This window comes from Somniosus microcephalus, chromosome 4, assembly GCF_052327205.1.
Source record: "Somniosus microcephalus isolate GS21.2 chromosome 4, FLI_Smic_1.0, whole genome shotgun sequence".
Lineage (NCBI taxonomy): Eukaryota > Metazoa > Chordata > Chondrichthyes > Squaliformes > Somniosidae > Somniosus > Somniosus microcephalus.
The window spans coordinates 42083647-42104111 of record NC_140990.1 but is presented as its reverse complement, the minus strand read 5'-3'; the positions used below and the strand labels follow the sequence as shown (position 1 = coordinate 42104111).

At 44.7% G+C, this 20465-nt stretch overlaps 1 gene segment (V, D, J or C); it reads right to left on the bottom strand.

Moving 5' to 3' along the window:
* Positions 1-378: 378 nt before the first annotated feature.
* On the bottom strand, positions 379-723 carry LOC147118725 (T cell receptor delta variable 1-like). The segment is given in 1 exon segment: positions 379-723. A coding segment is annotated over 1 exon segment (345 nt).
* Positions 724-20465: the final 19742 nt, after the last annotated feature.

The following is a 20465-nucleotide window of genomic DNA, read 5'->3' as shown; positions in this document are numbered from 1 at the left end:
ATTATATAACTCTGTCTCTATAAGGGCAGCGTTACTTTCACATTTATTACAAATTCGGGACAAGCAGGCTCGCTACAGGAATTGCAGAATTATGTTACTCAATAGACACGGAAATCTTCATCAGTGAAGTGGGTTAAAACCAGGTGCACATCTCATTTACACTTAACTAGCTTATGAAATTATTCAATTGTAAGGGATTGGATAACATTAATGAGCAGAAATATGAAATAAAAAGAATGTTCACGTTAATTTATTTGAGGAAGTGTCGGTCAGTATTGGTTGACGTAAAGTGACCGGCGGTGTGAATCCGCGCTCTGTCAGCGCCACCTGGTGGCCGGGTTTAAAGTATCTCCTTTGAGCTGATCTCACAGAACACGGTTACTGTACGAGGTGTCCCGAGGCCCTTCTCACTGCGGGCCTCAGTGCACAGTAATACACGGCGCTGTCAGCGAGCTGCAGCTCAGTCAGGGTGAAAACAGCGACAGTTTTCGACTTTTCCAGAATGACAGAGAAACGGCCGTTAACTTCGTCCTTTACAATGGGATGTACTCGAATTACGACAGTTGGAGCCTTGTTCTGGCTCTGAAGATAAAGCTCGAGGTAGTAGTTGGGTTCGGAGGTTGAATAGTTGCAATTAATACTCATCGAGGTTCCTTCCGGATATTGGGCTTCTGTTGAACTTTGATCGACGGAGTCTCCAGAACTCAGTCCTGCAGAACACATTCCCGGTTACCCATGGATACAGAGAGAAGCACAGATCACACGTTTCTCTTTCTTTAACAATACACCTGACTATCACTCTGTGTGTACACAGGGTGACAAAGAGAAAGAAAGAGAAAGCATCAGATAAATGGCTAGATAGAGAGAGAGAGGCAGGTGGATTACCAAACAGATTTACAGAGAGGAAGACAGACAGAGAGGCAGCGAGACAGACAGACAGCAGGAGCCAAAGAGAAAAGCCGACAGACAGACAGACAGACAGACAGACAGACAGACAAAGATAGAGAGACAGATAGTAAGATATACCCGCATAAACAGACAGACAAGTTGAGAGACAGGTGAAAGTGTTCAATTGTAAGGGATTGGATAACATTAATGACAGGTGGATAATGACAGGTGGATAGACAATTAGACAGATAGGTGGGCAGGCCTGGAGATCGATGAACATAAGAGAGTTGTGTCAATAATTGAATTGACAGACAGACACAGATCTATAAATAAATAAACCAACCGAATAACAGCGTTGTTAGGGCCGAAACAACTAAAAGCCCAAACGCCATAATGTCCGCAGTCTCCCGGCACGGGGACCCCGCACTTCACCCGGTGCCTCCTCTCAGTTTCAGTTCTCGGACTGAAGGGGAGAAATTGAAGTGCTTCTGTCAGCACACGGCGTCCCCGTCATTTCCTGAATCAAACCAAGAGCCTGGTTTCAATGAGCTGCCGCCGATCATTGTCGCTGTCTGTGTTCATCATCAGTGCCCGCGGCCCCGGCACACAGGCTCCCGGACATCTGATCATTCTGTCCCGGGAATGGGTGAGGATTCTTATCTGACCATTACCGGCCTCAACCACAATGTCCTGGGCACATCCCGGAAATGCACGGAAAGAGGGAAAAAACCTTCCGACTGAAGGTCATTTTTCAAAAAGATTATTATTTAAGGGCGGTCGTCGTAACATTGTTCCCTTTGGGGAACTGTATGAAGTGCTGGAAGGATTTTTGGCCGCGATTAACGTGCCTTCTGTGACCGTAACCATCGTCGTACCAGCCATTAAGGTGGTTAGTCCTATGGCGGGCGGGTTTTACGGGCTTTCACAGCCCATACGAGTGGGGGGGGGGGGGGTGGGGCACTCACGGACGCAAGTATCCCGCTGGATATCAACCCAGAATTTAGAACCGGAACTCCGACTCAATTTACTGGAACTATCATGGAGCGGGGTTCGAAACCCTACGCCTGCTAACCCAGCGGCGGGGATGCTACCGCTACGCCAAAGGCCCACTCCTTTAAGAGTGGTGAGAAGGTGGAATTCTCTGCCAGACATTGTTAGTGAAGCAGACTGCATCAATTATTCTTTTACAAAGAAGCATATTGTGTACTTAGAGAATTATTAAAGAGTGGGATGCGAGAACGGAATTGAAGACTTGATGGGCTTAATAATCTTTTTTGTGTATTAATATATTAAGATTCATTGAGAATGAATTCCTGAAGAGCGTCTCCATTCTGTATTTTATTAGACATGTAGAAACGACCCAGAATAAATCTCGCGCTGTCCTGGCAGACAGACAAAGCCACATTACATTAATTGCACCGAAAGTTGAATGTGAATCAGACAACAGCCACAAGAGGGCAGTGTGAACCAACACTGCTGCTTAACAGTTTGCCAGATTGTGTTTAAAAAGTACCGAATAATGTGCCTAAAATAGGGCTTACCATTAACGTGAGAAGGGGCCGTTGTACTGCGGCCTGATGTGAGCTTATAGACAGTGTGAGCTGGTGTCAGTGAGAAACACTGAGTGTGGGCGGCCTGGTGTGAGCTCAGATACAGTGTGAGCTGGTGTCAGTGAGAAACACTGAGTGTGGGCGGCCCGGTGTGAACTCAGAGACAGTGTGAACTGGTGTCAGTGGGAAACACTGAGTGTGAACGGCCCGGTGTGTGCTCAGAGAACATAAGAATATATGAACATAAGAAATAGGAGCTGGAGTAGGCCATTCGGCCCTTCGAGCCTGCTCCGCCATTCAATGAGATCATGTCTGATCATCGACCTCAACTCCATTCACCGGCCCTATCGCCATATCCCTTGATGCCCTTACAATCAGATATCTATCGACTTCTGTTTTGAATGTACCCAATGTCTGAGCCTCCACAGCCCTCAGGGGTAGAGAATTCCAAAGATTCACCACACTGTGTGTGAAGACATGTCTTCTCATCTCAGTCTTGAATTCTTGAATGTCCTACCTTTATCCTGAGGCTGTGGCCCCTGGTTCTAGACTCCCCCAGCTAAGGGAAACATTCTCCCAGCATCCACCCTATCAAGCCCTGTAATAATTTTGTTTGCTTCAATGAGATCCCCTCTCATGCTTCTGAATTCAAGAGAATACAGGCCTAGTTTACTCAATCTCTTCTCATACGACAGTCCCGCCATCCCAGGAATCAATCTCGTTACACTCCCTCTATGGCAAGTATATCCTTCCTTAGGTAAGGAGACCAACATTGTACACAGTACTCCAGGTGTGGTCTCACCAAGGCCCTATATAATTGGAGTAAGACTTATTTACTCCTGTTCTCAAATCCTCTTGTAATGAAGGCCAGCATACCATTTGCCTTACTAATGGTTTGCTGCACCTGCACATTCACTTTCAGTGACTCATGTACAAGGACACCCAGGTCCCTTTGAGCTTCTGCATTCCCCAATCTTTCACCATTTAGGAAATACTCTGCCTTTCTGTTTTTTCTACTAAACTGGATAACTTCACATTTATCCACATTATATTCCATCTGGCATGTTCTCACCCACTCACTGAGCCTGTCGAGATCTCCTTAAAGCCTCTTCACATCCTCTTTGCAACTGACACTGCCACCTAGCTTTATGTCATCAGCAAATTTGGAAATGTTACATTTAGTCCCCTCATCCAAATCATTGATATGGATTGTGAATAGCTGGGGCCCAAGCACCGATCTTTGCGGTGCCCCACTACTCACAGGTTGCCATCCTGAAAAAGACCCATTTATCCCTACTCTTTGTTTTCTCTCTGTTAACCAATTCTCAATCCATGCTAGTATATTACCTTCAATTCCATCTGCCCATTTTTATTCACCAACCTCTTGGGACCTGATGGGACCTTATCGAAGGCCTTCTGAAAATCCAAATACACGACATCTACCGGTTCCCCTATGTCGACTCCACTAGTTACATCCTCAAAGAACTCCAATAGTGTTGTCAAACAGGATTTCCCTTTCATAAATCCATGTTGACTCTGCCCAATCTTACTATTAGTTTCTAAGTGCCCAGTTATTTCATCCTTTGTAATAGATCCCAGCATGTTCCCAACTACTGATGTGAGGCTAACAGGTCTGTAATTCTCAGTTTTCTCTCTCCCTCCTTTCTTAAATAGCGGGGTTGCATTTGCTATCCTCCAATCTATAGGAACCGTTCCAGAATTTATAAAATTTTGGAAGATGACAACCAATGTGTCCGCTATGCAAATGGCCACCTCTTTCAAAACCCTAGGATGTAGGTCACCCGGTCCTTGAGATTTATCGACTTTTAGTCCCAGTAATTTTGCTAGTACTGTTTTTTTACCAATAATAATTTCTTTAAGTTCCTCATTCTCGCCACACCCTTGGTTTTCTCGTATTTCTGGGAGGTTTTTTGTGTCGTCCTCCGTGAAGACAGAAACAAAGTATTTATTTAATTTCTCTGCCATTTCCTCATTCCCCATTATAAATTCTCCCGTCTCTGTCTGTAAAGGACCTACATTTACCTTCGTCAGTCTTTTCCTTTTCACATACCTATAGAAACTTTTACAATCCCTTTTTATATTTTTCGCTAGTTTGTGCTCATATTCCATTTTCCCTTTCTTTATAAATTTCTTGGTCCCCCTTTGCTGATTTCTAAAAAGATCCCCATCCTCAAGCTGATCGCTATTTCTGGCAACTTTATAAGCTTCCTCCTTTGACTTAATACTAGCTTTACTTTATTTTGTTAGCCATGGTTGGATCACTTTTCCTTTTGTTTTTCTATGCCCTAGTGGAATATATGTTTGTTGCAATTTATGCATTATTTCCTTGAATGTTAGCCATTGTATGTCCACCTTCATACTGTTAGTGTAGTCTCCCAATCTACCATGGCCAACTTGTCCCTAATACCCTTGTAGTTTCCTCTGTTTAGATTGAAGACCTTAGTTTCAGATTGGACTGCATCACTTTCAAATTTAATATAAAATTCAATCATATTATGGTCACCTGTCCCCAAAGTCCCCTTTACCACAAGATTATTGATTACCCCTTTCTCAGAGACAGTGAGACACTGAGAGTGGGCGGCCCGGTTAGAATTCAGAGACAGTGTGAGCTGGTGTCAGTGAGAAACACTCAGTGTGGGCGGCCCGGGTTGGGTAAACCCAGAGATATAGCTTGTTTCCTTAGTTCGACAGGAGGAAGCCTCTGCATTGGACAAAAAGCGAGAGTGTGTCTCTTTTTTAATTACGCTGAATATAATGTCCGTGTCCTGGTTCTAACCCGACCTCTGTGTAGAATACTTTCAGCCTCCTCTTCATCTGATCCGATAATGCTCCTGATTTACAGTTTCCCTGCTTATTTACACTCTGATCTGCACGGATGTGAGTGGTGAAGATGAGGTGGAGCAGTTCCCTCGGCGGGTGATAGTTAGTGAAGAGGGAATTGTATCCATCAACTGCTCCGCTACCGCTGGGTTTAGCGTCCTGCACTGGTACAAACAGCACCCGGATCAGACCCGCCAGCATCTGGTGATGGCCACAAGGGGGACCGATCAACACGGGAGGATCAGTGCTTCAATCAGGGGAGGCAATAATCTCAGTGCCCTGACTGTGAGAGACGCGCGAGTGACAGACAGCGCCACCTATCGCTGCTCCGTGAGCCCACAGTGTAACAAACAGGCGGAGAGTCCGCACAGAAACCTGCCCCGAGGGGGAGCGCCGCTCTGCTGTGTTTGGAGTAACGGCATTGGGAGGGGCCCGGTTATAATAATCGGAGGGCAGAGGGGCTGAGCACAGAAAAATAAATATAGAGAGAGATTTAAGGAAATTCTGAAATGAAAAGAATTTGAAACACAGACAGAGGAAAACAAATCGAAGGCACTAAAGAAAGAATGAGAGAAAGAGAAAAATCAATGTAATAATAGGTGTAGTGGACAACAGATTGGGAAAGGAGGGAAAGAGAAAATAAAGAAAGTGAGAAACAACGAGCGAGAAACATGAATCTTAAAGGTAAGAGAAAGCCATAAAGAAAGAGATTAAAAAATTGTTAAAATGTCTGAACCGCCTCTCCCAAAACCCGGACGCTGGAAAGTTCGCCATAGATAAACTCACACTTTGCTCAAACTGTTATCCTGACAGTGCAAAGTTCTCAGAATGACCGCCAGAGGGCGCCGTGGTCACATGTTTCTGGCCGTCACCAGCTGGAAATGATGGAGACAAAGCTGCAGTAACACCGCCCGCGACGGCCCCGCCCACAGCTTCCGTTTGCTGCTCTCTCTTTAACCCGGCTTCTGTTATCGGAGAGATTACTGCCTGTGTTACTTCTTTGACATTGGTTGGATCAGCGGTGCAGTGAGGCGGGGATCTCTATTTCTGCTCCGACAGAGGATTGCCAGGACTGTAGTTAAAGACTCCGGGAACGTCATGTGCAACCGACTCGCACCGCTCCTCGTCATTATATCACTTCTCAGTAAGTATTTCCTCCCCAGTTAAAATCCATTCTCCCCCTAAAGGCTGCAACCCAGCTATGATAATTGGTTAAATGATCCTGATGATGATTGTGATGGAGATGACTATTACTATTATTTTATATTAGAATGGAGCCACCAAGACACAGTGGAACAGCCGGATCCTGAAATAACGGTTGAAGAGGAAAGTAACGTCACACTAAACTGCACCTTGAAAACAACCGCTACTGACCCTCATGTGTACTGGTACAGTCAGCACACCGGACAGCCTCCACAACACGTGTTTTATCTCTATGCAGGAACAGTAAACAGGAACCCTGAATTCACTGACCGATTCTCTTCTACATTTTATAAAAGCAGCAAGATTACCGAGCTAACGATCAGCAATGCCCTGATCTCCGACACCGCCGTGTATTTCTGTGCCATGAGCCCCACACTGCTGCAGAGATATAGCGGAGCCCGTACAAAAACCCACACTGAGAGTTCCAGTTAGTGTTCACCAGAGGGCGCTCTCACACCGATAAACCAGCGACAATTCAGCCTCCACAGTGAGAGTCACTGGAACCTTCTAAATGTCGACAAAATACAACACTCCACATGAAAAGTTGAAGTGCACTGGCGGAATTAGATTAGTTGGTGATTTCAAAATGATAAAAATGAAATTCACAAATCCATCTGTAGTGCCTGAACACATCTTTTTCCTTTCGATACCTGTCTGTCTTTTTCATCCCCTGTCTCTACTCTTTACCTATAATCGTATGAACTTTCTTCTTCCAATCTGTTGTTGAACGATGTAAATCGTTTGCTGCTGCTCGGCATGTTCATTTAGAACCGCTCCAACCCAGCTTCCCATAACCAGGAACTGCAGACAGGTCAATGAATACACACAGGATTCCTCACACCCTGTCCGCCGACATCGGAACAGTTCTCAGAATATCCACCAGAGGGCGTCAACTCACATTATCCTTTGTTTGGCTCAGGCCCCAGGCAGTGAGTTAAATGCTGTCTCGCCAATAGTTTTGTACAGTTTAGAATGAATTGAAGATTATTGTTTGAAATCCACAATGAGCTGGGTCGGTACATCGGGCAATAATCATCACAAAAAGACATCCACCATATCGAAGGATTGAATTTTGATGTTAACCATTGGGTAGGACAAGAGAGTGGAAGGATGTGGAAGATGGGGAAATTAATATTAAAATGTGAATGAAAGATATACCCTGAGATCTGATTTCTGAAGCCATTAACTGTACTGATGCTGGAAATCGATGTTAAAGAGTCAAAAAATACATCGAAACTGCCTGTATTGCGTTTCTTTTTCTGTTCCTCATCATTTACTAATATGCGAGATAGTTGTAAGGACAGTTTTTCAAGCCCTGCTGATGTTGAGCTCTTGGTAACGAGAACATGCACCTCACCCTGGGGGCTTAGAACCCGGTCCCCGTGCTCTGCTCCCGGGCACTTTATACAGATGAGCGGTAAATCCCCGAAAGGCTGTTCCCTCCATTCTCTCTCATTGTTAATCAAAAATCTGAGGATTATGGATCTTTAAATAAATCATTGCAGGCAGAAAGAAGCTCACAACTTAAATATAGAACTTAAACAGCATTTTAATACAAACCACGAAAGGGGACAATGCTTGAAACGCTGTTTAAATTATTGGGAGCGTTTATTCTTTAATCTGTTCAGTTGTTTGTTCAGGAACAGCAGACGGCATCATTCTAATATCAGGGATCTATAAATCATTCCGACAACATTGTTATTTCACCAGTGAACTGACTCGTGAGGGGAAAGCTCACTGGAGTCACGGTTAACAGTGTCCTGACGGTAAAACTAACGGAATTTTAGAGAATGAATTGACCCTGGAATAAATCTATACTCCCTGAAGTTTAGAAGAACGAAAGGTGATCTGATTGAAACATATAAGATTGTGAAGGCGATTGACAGGGTCGATGCTGAGAGGTTGATCCCCTCGGCTGGAGAGCCTAGAACTAGGGGTATATAGTCTCAGGATAAGGGGTCGGCCATTTAAGACTGAGGTGAGGAGGAATTTATTCACTCAAAGGGTTGCGAATCTTTGCAATTCTCTGCCCCAGAGGGATGTGAATGCTGAGTCTTTGAGTATATTCAAGGTTGAGATAGATAGATTTTTGGACTCTAGTGGAATCACGGGATATGGGGTATGGGCGGGAAAGTGGAGTTGAGGTCGATGATCAGCCCTGATCTTATTGAATGGCGGAGCAGGCTCGAGGGGCCGTATGGCCCACTCCTGCTCTTATTGCTTATGTTCTTATGTAAACCAAACCCATTAATAATCCTGCGCTTCCCGGTTACAAGGCCGAGACATGGGTTTCATTCCCACCCTGGACTCTAAATGTGGGACCATTCTCCTATAAGGACACAGACAGCAGCCCAGCTCGGCTGTCAGAAATGCCTCACACACAATCCAGATGCTGAGTAGCCGCATTGCTGCTGTCCGCTCTGTAAGGCAAAGGCTGGATATCAGCTGTTACTGTGGTGGGCACAGATCCAGAGCCTCCATACATTCTGTAAGGAAAGGGTTAATCAGACTGTCGTGGATGTATTGACTCCTTTGTGGGGCACAGATCCAGAGCCTCCATACTTTCTGTAACGATAGAGTTTATCAGACTGTCCTGGATGTGTTGACTCCTTTGTGGGGCACAGATCCAGAGCCTCCATACTTTCTGTAAAGAAAGGGTTTATCAGACTGTCCTGGATGTGTTGACTGATTTGTGGGGCACAGATCCAGAGGCTCCATACATTATGTTAGGAAAGGGCTGTATAGATCTTGACTTGGTTACAAACACACAGCGCCAGGAATGTCCATTTAGAGAATAACTATCACAAATGGATGGGGTTCACCTCACTTCCCTCCACAAGGAGGGGAACTTGCTGGTCATTAGACCACTGACATGTCCGGATGTGAACCGTGGGTGAACAATGATTATTTCCAGCCAATCCAAGAGCAGCAAACCCACGTGACTGAGACTTTAACTGGGCGGCGCTGACTTTAATCAGCCGCCTGTTCAATGTCGTCACTCGGTGCGGGATCTCCTGATGCGAGCTGTCTGCCGCTTTCCTCTTGACATTTTAATTTCAAGGATGTATTACTCGGCACAAGTGAATCTATCACTGGTTATTCTGGTGCTGCTAACATGTAGGTACAGGAGCTGAGCTCAATAACCCACAGTGTTCATTTTCACGTTGCTCCTGTGTTTTATTATCTGAATGTTTTTACAGGTCGATGTTTCTCGGACCAAGTGCTACAGTCTTCCGCTGCGATAACAGCCTGGAGCGGGGATTCGGTGGAGTTAAAATGCAGCTATGACATGTCCAGCATTTACGCCATGCACTGGTACAAACAGAAATCCAGTCAGGGACTGGAGTGGGTAATAAAGCGAATATCGGCTGGCAAAGAGAGAAGGGACCGATTTGAATTGGATCTTTCCACTGCGGACAAACGCGGCCAATTGGTCATTGAGAGGACGGAGAGCGCGGATACGGCGGTGTATTACTGTGCGACACAGCCGCACACTGAGAGGAAACGCGGCAGTCACTGTACAAAAACCTCCCTCCTGTTTACAGTCCCGTAACAGCTGCAGCAATCTCTCCAAAACCACAGGGCTGGCAAGGCGGGTCAGAGCGAGAGCAGCGAACGGAAGCTGTGGGCGGGGCTGCCGCAGGCAGTGTTCCCGCAAGGTTTGTCTCTATAATTTCCAGTTGATAGCGGGTTTGATCAGAGATACTGACAGTCACAGCATAAAGTATCGACCTGTGGAGCCAGTCACTCAGTGAGGGCATTCCTTGGTGTGCGGGAAACTTCAGCATTGCTTAATTGTGGGATTATATTCACCGGGGCCGAATCTGTCACACTGAGTGTTTAATTTATGCTGGTGTGTGACCATTCATCGGGAGCATTAACCTCATTCTCCTGTAACATTCGTGTTCACACCGAGGTGTCCACACTGTGGTTGAGATTTCCCCTGGCCGTCATTTCTAACGATATAGTGAACGCATTCTAAAGGAATGAGATTGCGATTTAGTTAAACAACTTTCAGAGGAGAATTCCACAGAGAGACCAGGGGAAATCTTCCGCTTGTGTGACCCCATCAGAAGGTTAATCAAACCCGACCCCCATCAACCTCCTCAGTCTGATTAGTGACAGTGAGTGAAATAAACTGAACATCTTCATCTACATTCAAACTGATATATTGTCATTTCGAGATAATATCTAACCGCCATCATCCGACTGTGTTGGCAATAGCTCGGAGGGGAATAGGAGCCCCTTCCCTAAATATCTGCTGAACCCGTTAGATTAAAGTCTGCCTGAGACTAACATGAGGCGCGGAAATAAATCACACGGGGAGGTGGTTGTCAGCAGTCAACCTCCTTTCACCTCTGGTTCACAAGGACAAGTATCGAGTAAGCACGAGACTCCGTAGTGGAGTACACGGAACAGACCTTATTGATGCACAGTAAATGTGATCGGCCTTTAACTCTATACAGAGAGTGAACCAGAGGGAGCCCCGTACAAACACACTGCCGGAATGTGACAAGTTCAACGGGATAGCGGGCAGTGTGGTGAGAAACGGGGACTGTCAGTGCTTCTCACAGGAGAGTGTCGATATAAAAAGAGAGAAATCAGCAACAATCCAATTGACAGCACGGAACAGGAAACATCATGTTCATTATTAATAAAAATTATAGTGCTGCTAATTTCATAATAGGTATTCGATGGGACGGTGCTTCCAAACCCTTTTCATGTAATGGGCACCTCAACTTTCAAACTTAGTGAAACAAATATAAAACCAGTTCTCATTCGGTGTCAGAACCGCACTCAGGCCTGGCGCTGCAGTCGGCAGGAAATGAACTGAACGGCGGGAACACATTCAGTAACGATTTAATAAACCATTGAGGAGTCAAACACCTTCAGAATAAAGAAGTCTCGGCTGAACTGTGACCCGGCGAGACTCCCATTCCCCAGCTGGTGCGCAAACTCAGAGAAAACTGTCCAGAAAACAGGGAAAATAGCAACAGCCAATAGTCTGAAGATGAAGGTGGCAGTGATTCAGGAAAGACTGTTTCCAATGAGTAACAGGAAATACAAGGCGGAAACTACACAGACTGAACCCAACCGTAAAAAGAAGGACGTTGGGAACAGTTCTCAGGATGGCCGGATCAAAGTGAGCCTTACATCCGGCTTCTGCAGGCGGAGTCTCTGATCTACAAAGTGGCGGGTGATTCTGTACCAGTGTTTAACTGGTTTCTATCATTGTGAGTCTCAGGGCGCAGTAATAAACTGCAGTGTCGGTCAGCTGCAGCCCCGAGATGGTTAAACGGGTGAATTTAATCGAGGTCTGGATTTCTGCAGAAAAACGGGTTTTTAAAAAATTCTGCTTTATGCTCAACACCATCACGATCCTTCCACAGTACAAACTCGGGCTGTGTGTCTGGGTGGTTCCGGCAATTAAAGTTGCTCCATTTAGTGTCATAGGTACAGTTTAAAGTCACCGTTTCTCCTTCTGTCTTAACTCCTGAGGACAGAGGCTGAGTGACAGAATCTTCAAGACACAGATCTGAAAAACATGTTAAAACAGGAAAAGATCAGACCGGCTGGTGTTTAAAATTCAGATTCAAACCATGTTTGGAAATGAGGGAAAAGAAGAAGTCCAGAACCAGGGGTCACAGTCTAAAGATAAGGGGTAAGCCATTTAGGACTGAGGTGAGGAGGAATTTCTTCACCCAGAGAGTGGTGAACCTGTGGAACTCTCTACCACAGAAGGCAGATCAGCCATTTCATTAAATATATTCAAGAAGGAGTTAGATATATTTCTTAGAGCTAAGGGGATCAAGGGATATGGGGTGAAGGCAGGGACAGGGTACTGAACTTGAATGATCAACCATGATCTCATTGAATGGCGGAGCAGGATCGAGGGCCGAATTTTATGTTTTTTATGTGTTTGGTCCACAATTACCTGTCAGAAATTCCCCCACACAGCCCAGATGCCGAGTAGCCGCATTGTCGCTGTCCGCTCTTTAAACGGGTGGTTGGATATTTGAAGACTCGCGTTCTAATCCCCGCCCTCAATAATCTGCTGTCGTGTCTCAGGATGCTCTCACCTCACTTCCTGGTGTCCCCAGTGGTGCTGTGAGACCGGTCGGTGGCTGCCAGTGAATGGAAACACCCCGAGTTGGGTCACAGTCAGTGTCCTTATAGGGGAATGGTTCCGCTTTTAGAGACCGGGGGTGCGAACGAAACCCTTGTCTGGTTAATGGAACCCGGAAACTCAGTGTTGGAGGAAATTTCGGTACTAAAGGGCTTTGCAAAGCTCGTCGGGATACTTGACATTCGTTACAGGCTAAAACTGGACCTTGAGCTACCCTGGGCTGAGTAGTGCCAGCTGCATCCTGTTTTGTACTTCGGTTATCTTGCAAGGACAGACAGTCTGTTATTGTTTTATTTTCTGCTTATCATATCTCACGGTGAAAGGTCCGAAGAAGTCTTAGTTCTGCTGAGCATTGTTTTTCTGCTGAACCTTGTTTAAAATATTTTACTGCTGCACTGTCATGAGGCATTTCTGTGATTAATCCTCTTAACCTTTCATTTGTGTATAAAGGTAAACGCATTTAGAGTGTTAAACGAGAAGCTTGGTGGTTGCACATGGGGTGCATAGCACTTCTCCCAGAGCGCTCTGCAAATAAAGTGTATTCTCACATTTCAATTATACCACAGTCGCCTGAGTCTTATTACTCTATTAAGCTGAGGTTGGGTATACGTCGACCTTGTATCTCACTTGGTCCGTTCAGGCTCCAACTCAGCGGTAACAAATTGGCGTCACGAACAGGATCACCGAGTGCTCAAACACCCTGATCAAGTGCTAACGTGCTTGAGTGATCCAAAGAACAAAGTAAGTGGACCATCGGAATGTGAGAAAACACTATGTGGTTCTAAACATTTGATCGTCTGCATTTATTAAGTTTTTGTCTCAGGAATACTTAGGTGAAGGCTTAGGTTGAGCTTGGGAATTTTGGGTCTCAGGAATACTTAGGTGAAGGCTTAGGTTGAGCTTGGGAATTTTGGCAAAGGAGTCCGGACAGACTTTGCCACGAGCACGTGACGACACCCGCCGCTGAAGGTAAAACGGGGGTTTCGAAGACCGTGATTTAGGATGAGCAACTGATGTCGGGTAAGAACCTTAAGAGGGGGCCTCCGGGCTCCCTATACAGTTACATGACAGATAGATGTTCGTTAATTTAGAAAATGCAGAGGGACGGATGGGATGTATCACAGACATTGGAAGCACAAAGAAAGTGGCTAGATAAGCAAAAGAAAGAAAGGACCAAGAAGGTAGGGGTACTCTTGGTCCATCAACTGACTGGATTAATAGAACAGGTTGAGAAAGTGATAAACTTAAAGTTTTACCGACATGGAAGTTATTAACATCTGTGCCGAGACAAATAAAACACAAGATTTGCTGAGTGAAAGGATCCTTTAAAAAAAATATATGCTGGAACTTCAGTTTGTGTGAAAGTGTGACTGTTTTCCTGACTATGAATGTTTAAGATGTTACAGTATTTTTGTCTGAAAAGTCTGTCTTTAAAAGAAAGATTCTGTTATGCATGTTTTAGCTCCACCCACTTCTCTGTGTTAAAAGCGTTTAAAAATGTTTGTCTTGTCTTGGGTTTTGGAAGTTTTAAGAATGTACGAATAAGATTGTGCCCCAAGAGAAAAAATCTTTGAACTACAATTTAAATTAAGCTGGTGTGTAAAAACTGAGAAGAACAACAAAAAGTTTGTTTAACAAAAGATTAATTTTCAGGAGTCGTGGTTGCTATGGTGAAATCTTCCAAAGCAGTTTGATTTGTTTAAATGTGAAAAACTAATTTTTCTCCAGTTATATTCAATGTTTTTACAGTATTTTGGAAAGACATCTGAAGAAAGGACAATAAAAAAAAATAATATGATGTAATTTACTGTTTTCTGCAAGAATGTGCTATTTTGTTTTGTTTGTCTGTTCATAGTTTTACAAAAGATGGGCTTCTGCCTTAAAGTTACATTTGCCAATGTGCTTGGAAGAAAATTAATTTGAATGTTTACAAGATCTGGAATAAATTGGAGTTTTGAGGTTAATTAACCTATTAAGACCAGACTTTCATTGTGGCCACGGTGAAATTCTGGTTGGTGTGAATTTGTGTAGACCGAATTGAATAATACTTAGCTTGTGAAATTTGCTCAAATCCCGTCTTTGTCCATATTACCTCCGTGTTCGTGTTTAGTTAAAGTGTGAAAACACAACTGTCTTTCGATAGGGAAAGTTCTTTTTGATTTACGTGAATTAACGCAGTTGCGTGCATTTGATAATGTGTTGCTCCACCTTCTTAGAATCCTGCAAAGGAGTTAACCCAACTTTAGTATGAAGTTTAAAGATATTGGACGTTAAATAATTTAAGTTTCTTAATTTTAAGTTAATATTTCCCCAGTGACAGAAGGAATTTATGATTTGATAACTTAACCTTGGGCTCTAAGCAGAGTCACAATGGAGTCTCTTCTTTCTTTTGTTATATGGAAGTTACCTTGTAAACTAATTGCAGCACTTCTGTCACTAATGTTAAAACACTGTGTAAGCTACCTAGCCTGAGAATTACTTGTTTCTGAAATTGGAAATGGAGGATAAATTGATAGAAATGAAATTGAACATTGATAAAACCTGCTGGTACAATAATACTGCTGTTTGGATTTTGGGATAATTTTGAAATAACGAAATGGGCTTAGGCACTATATATTGGGTTACTTTTGGGAAAATAAAATATCCTCTAAAATAATGATAAATAAAAAGTGTTAATAACTTGGATCAAGTGAGAACGTTTGATCTATGTTTTCAATCTTAAATATTGTACTGGACAGTAAAGTTTCTCCAGGACTCATGAATGAGATATGAATGGTAATTAAAGGAAAGTGATTGAGAGTGTAAGATGTAGTTAAGAATAATAAAAAAACCTGCCGAGTGTGTGCTCATTCATCTTCAGTGTACTGTCCCTTTAAAAGCCTGTGCTTCCCTCTTCGAGGTCACAGGCTGCGCGCTCTCTCTCTCTCTTTCTCTCTCGCGATCATGACTGCGGCTAGAAGTTGTGATTGAAGTTGCATGGTGCGTGTGTGTGTCAACTAATGTGCAATGTGCAATGAATTACGAAATGAGAATGTACCCAATGGCTGAGAAATCGGCTAAAGGCGTTACAGGTAGCTGGGCTGAAGGTCAGTCCTAAGAAAGCACAGATAGGGAAATCACAAGTCTTGTACCTGGGACATCTTATCTCACAGGGAATTAAGGAAATGCCAGGAGACAGGAAAAAGGCTGTCCAAAGCATGCCAAGACCAGTGACAGTGAGGGGAGTCAGAAAAGTTTTGGGACTTTTTAACTACAACCGAAACTTTATCCCGGAATTCGCTAAAATAGCTGAGCCCATACAGCGACTAGTGAAGTGAGGCAAACCCATAGAGTGGGGTCCAGAGCAGGAACAAGCCTATGCCCAACTGAAGAAAGAATTAATATCCGCCCCAGGTCTAGGACTACCGGATATGGACAAACCCTTCCATGTACATTGCGATAATGAAGACGGATTTTATGCCGCGGTAGTAACCCAAGATCACGGGGATAAACGTAGACCAGTAGCATACTATTCAACCGCGGAAGGACCGGTAGTGTCGGGACTCTCGCGATGTACAGCTGCCTTAGACTGTGCGGCTTGAGCCGTAAAGGTTAGCGAGCCCATTGTAATGACAGGGAACATCATTCTCGATACCAAACATACCCTAGTAGAAATGCTGAACACAGGGAAGGTAAGGTCTGTCTCAAATTTAAGACGGGCAAAGTGGGAGGCAGTTCTTCTCCCTCCAAACGATTCAATAACCATTATTAGAGATATGGGAGAAAACCCGGCAGAAGGAATACTGGGGACAGGGGCACCTCATAAATGTGGAGACGTAGATACAGACCTAGAAGGAGATAGGATAAAAGACACCCCTCTGGTGGAAGCTGAGGAAACATTTTACGTAGACGGGTCCCGAAAATATGTAGAGGGACAACCCCGCACCGGATGGCAGTGGTTAACAGTAAAATGGAGACTGTAAGGTCAGGGAAACCACGCAGCAGACAGGGCTGCTTAACAGGAAGAGGTTAGTGACGCGTCAGTAGCAAGCGTAGATAATCCAGGAAACGAGATAAGTATCGCCGAATTACATGAGGACACAACAGACACTGAGAAACGCACCTGGAAAGGGCAGGGGGCCGCCCAAGGGCCCGACAAGGTATGGCGCCGGAATAATAAAGTAATGGACCCTGAGTGTATTCAAAATATCCTCCTAGAAATCCACTATGGCGTGTCTCATTCAGGACGAGAAGCGATGGCACAGACTATAGGCAAGGAATGGTGGTGGAAGGGTATGGGGAGGGATATTGCGAAATATTGTCAACGATGTGTTACGTGCGCACAGCAAAACACGGGCAGACATATTAAAATTAAAATGGGACACCAACCCCGACCTCGGGGCCCATGGGAACATCTCCAAATTGATTTCACGGGGCCTCTACCCCCATCTCGTGGTAAAAACATACTGTCTGGTAATTATTGACCAATTTACTCGGTGGGTAGAGGCCTTCCGACACAAAATTGTACTGCACTGACAGTCGCTAGGATTCTGGCGGAGGAAGTGACCCCGCGGTAGGGAGTGCCTCTGCAGATAGATTCTGATCAAGGGACCCATTTCACGGGAAGCGTGGTAAAAAATATATGCCAAATGATGGGGATTAAACAGATGTTCCACATTCCGTACCATCCCCAGAGTTCGGGAATGGTGGAACGAATGAACCGGACCCTTAAGAATGCATTAGCCAAGGCAATGCAGGAATCGGGAAAAACTTGGGCCGAAGTATTACCCATTATCCTGATGAAACTCCGAGCCACCAGAAACCGGACAACCGGTTTGACCCCTTATGAACTAATGACAGGACGAGCGATGCAATTACCCGAAGGCATCATAACAGGTGGGACCGACGTCGGCCCATTAAAAGATAAATTAAGACGATACGTTTTGGAATTAGGCACTCAGTTAAAAGAGATGCGCAAAGAAGTCCGAGACCACCAAGGAGAGCGAGATGAGGAGCTACGGCTCAATATGCTCCCCGAGGTACCCCCAGCGGGAACAAAGGTCATGGTAAAGATGTTGCCTGCAAAACCAGGTTTCGCTCCAAAATGGAGCGGGCCGTATGAAGTTATAATTAATGGAGACACATGTGCCTGTCTGGACATAAGAGGGAAGGGGGTTTGGAAACATTGGACTCAACTGAAGGTTTACGAGAAAAGGGCGGGTTCAGTCGAGCCCAAACCATCAATACAGGAAGAAAATCCCGGGGATGGTAATACCAGTAGAGAACCTCAGCAAAGGGAAGATGAGTCTAGTGGGATACAATGAACAAAAGGAGGGTGTGTGTGTGGCAAATTACTAATGACACATCCTTTGTACTTGTCTTACAGATCAATAACGGCTGATCAATGTATGATTGTTTGATCTGTGTGCCTGTGTGGGCGTTTGTTTTGTGGCTTATTGCATCATTTGTGCTTATGTGCTTTTACTTAAACGTGTTAATACAAGAGTGTTATTGGGAGGGCCAAAGAAAGATTATAATAACACCAGAACAACAGTATTTAATAAAAGATGAGGAGGGAGACCGTAATGTTTAGTTGCGATAATATGCATTGTTAAGGTAGCCGGGGGAAGACCGCTATGTAAGCGGGAATTACATGTAAATACTTTTGTATATATGTCATATGAGTATGCTAAGGAAACGGGACAGTCCAGCTGTTGGGTCTGTAGTCACATCCCAACCCATAGTAAAGGAGGAATTCCGTTGAGAGCCATCCCGTTCGATGCCTCAGAGATGGCGGAATGGGTCATGCGCCAGAACGTCAGCGGCGATTATTAAGATTCATACAACCAGGAGGGTGACAGAGACAAATGGAAGTCGGCAGGTTATGACCAAACCACTTTCCAGGGGTGGTACTAGGCTAATTATAATCGGAATAGGCAGCCTCCATCCTTAGTCCTTACTAATACTTTAAGGGTTGGTGGGCCGGAGGGGCCAATATGTTTAACGAAGAATGTATCCGGAGGCACAGAAGTAGGACGCAGTAATTGTTTCCAAGATGTTAATATAACAAAATGCAACCTCACTGAAGGCTGCGGCCAAGGTTTCTTCCAATTAAATCATATCGGAACCCCCAATAAGGCAACTGGGGGACCATGAGAAGGGGAGGAAATCAGATGGAGGTGGAGGATTCGTAAGTCACTGGGCGACAATCTAACTGCATATAATAGGACCTATTTTATATGTGGTCACAGAGCCTACCCGTGGCTCCCCCGGTCTTGGACTGGATCTTGTTATTTGGAATATCTGCTACCATATGTTTACCATCTGTCCTCCCTAACTGACCACCGTCACTATCGAGCCAAACGCGACATTACAGAAACCGAACGGTATTTCGCCATTTTATTCCCTCCTTATGGGACAGGCAGAGCCATAAAAGAAATCCAGCTTGTCGCGTCATTGTTAGAAAAGGTAGCTAATGACACCGAGGAGGCACTGGCAGATGAGATGACGGCGATACGGACGGTTGCCTTACAGAACCGGATGGCATTAGACTACCTGTTAGCGGAGCGGGGGGAGGTACATGTGCCTTGATAGGGCAGGAATGTTGTACCTATATCCCAGATAGCTCCGAGAATATCACAAACTTAGTAACCCACATGAGGGATGAAGTGAAGAAACTCCATACCAATCCCGGGCAGGGATGGTTGGACTGGCTAGGACTAACGGGATGGGGCCCCTGGATAATGCATGTGCTGGTCATTATAACCATCTTAAAAAACTTGTTGCAAAATGGCAATGACACAGTTAATGCCAGTCAGTATGATAGACGAGCTATTGCCTGAAGAACAGCAAACGGAGGACAAAGCTAATCCAGCCGGCTCCCCTTAAGTCAGTGGTTGTAAGATCGACACTGTGAAGAAAGAAGATTGGTGGTCGCCTGGAGCAAGAGGATCGTGCTCGAGGACCAAAAGGAGGGTTTGTTGGAGGAAATTTCGGTACTAAAGGACTTTGCAAAGCTCGTCGGGATACTTGACATTCGTTACAGGCTAAAACTGGACCTTGAGCTACCCTGGGATGAGTAGTGCCAGCTGCACCCTGTTTTGTACTTCGGTTATCTTGCAAGGACTGACAGTCTGCTATTGTTTTATTTTCTGCTTATCATATCTCACGGTGAAAGGTCCGAAGAAGTCTTAGTTCTGCTGAGCATTGTTTTTCTGCTGAACCTTGTTTAAAATATTTTACTGCTACACTGTCATGAGGCATTTCTGTGATTAGTCCGCTTAACCTTTCATTTGTGTATAAAGGTAAACGCATTTAGAGTGTTAAACGAGAAGCTTGGCGGTTGCACAGGGGTGCATAGCACTTCTCCCAGAGCGCTCTGCAAATAAAGTGTATTCTCACATTTCAATTATACCACAGTCGTCTGAGTCTTATTACTCTATTAAGCTGAGGTTGGGTATACGTCGACCTTGTATCTCACTTGGTCCGTTCAGGCTCCAACTCAGCGGTAACAGAAAACATTCCAACATTAAAGAGACATTCTGAAGGACAATGGTCATTGGGGGAACTCTGTGCTTGGGGCCTGTTTTAAAGAGCACAATCACTAGCTTGTGAAATCTGATCCTGGTGTATAAACTGTCTCTGACCCAGCAACATACTCTGATCAAATAAAACCTGTGTACAGGCCGCGGTGAATGGGTCCTGGTCACTGACAGGGGAGATCTGTAAAGGACTGCACAATATCACCGGCAGGCACGGAAGGAGCATCATAGATTCAGAGAATCTTACAGCCCTGCTAATTAGTCCTCAAGTACATGTCCAATTGCTTTTGCAAGTTCCCATGACATCTGATTCCACCACCTTTTAAGGTTTTGCCT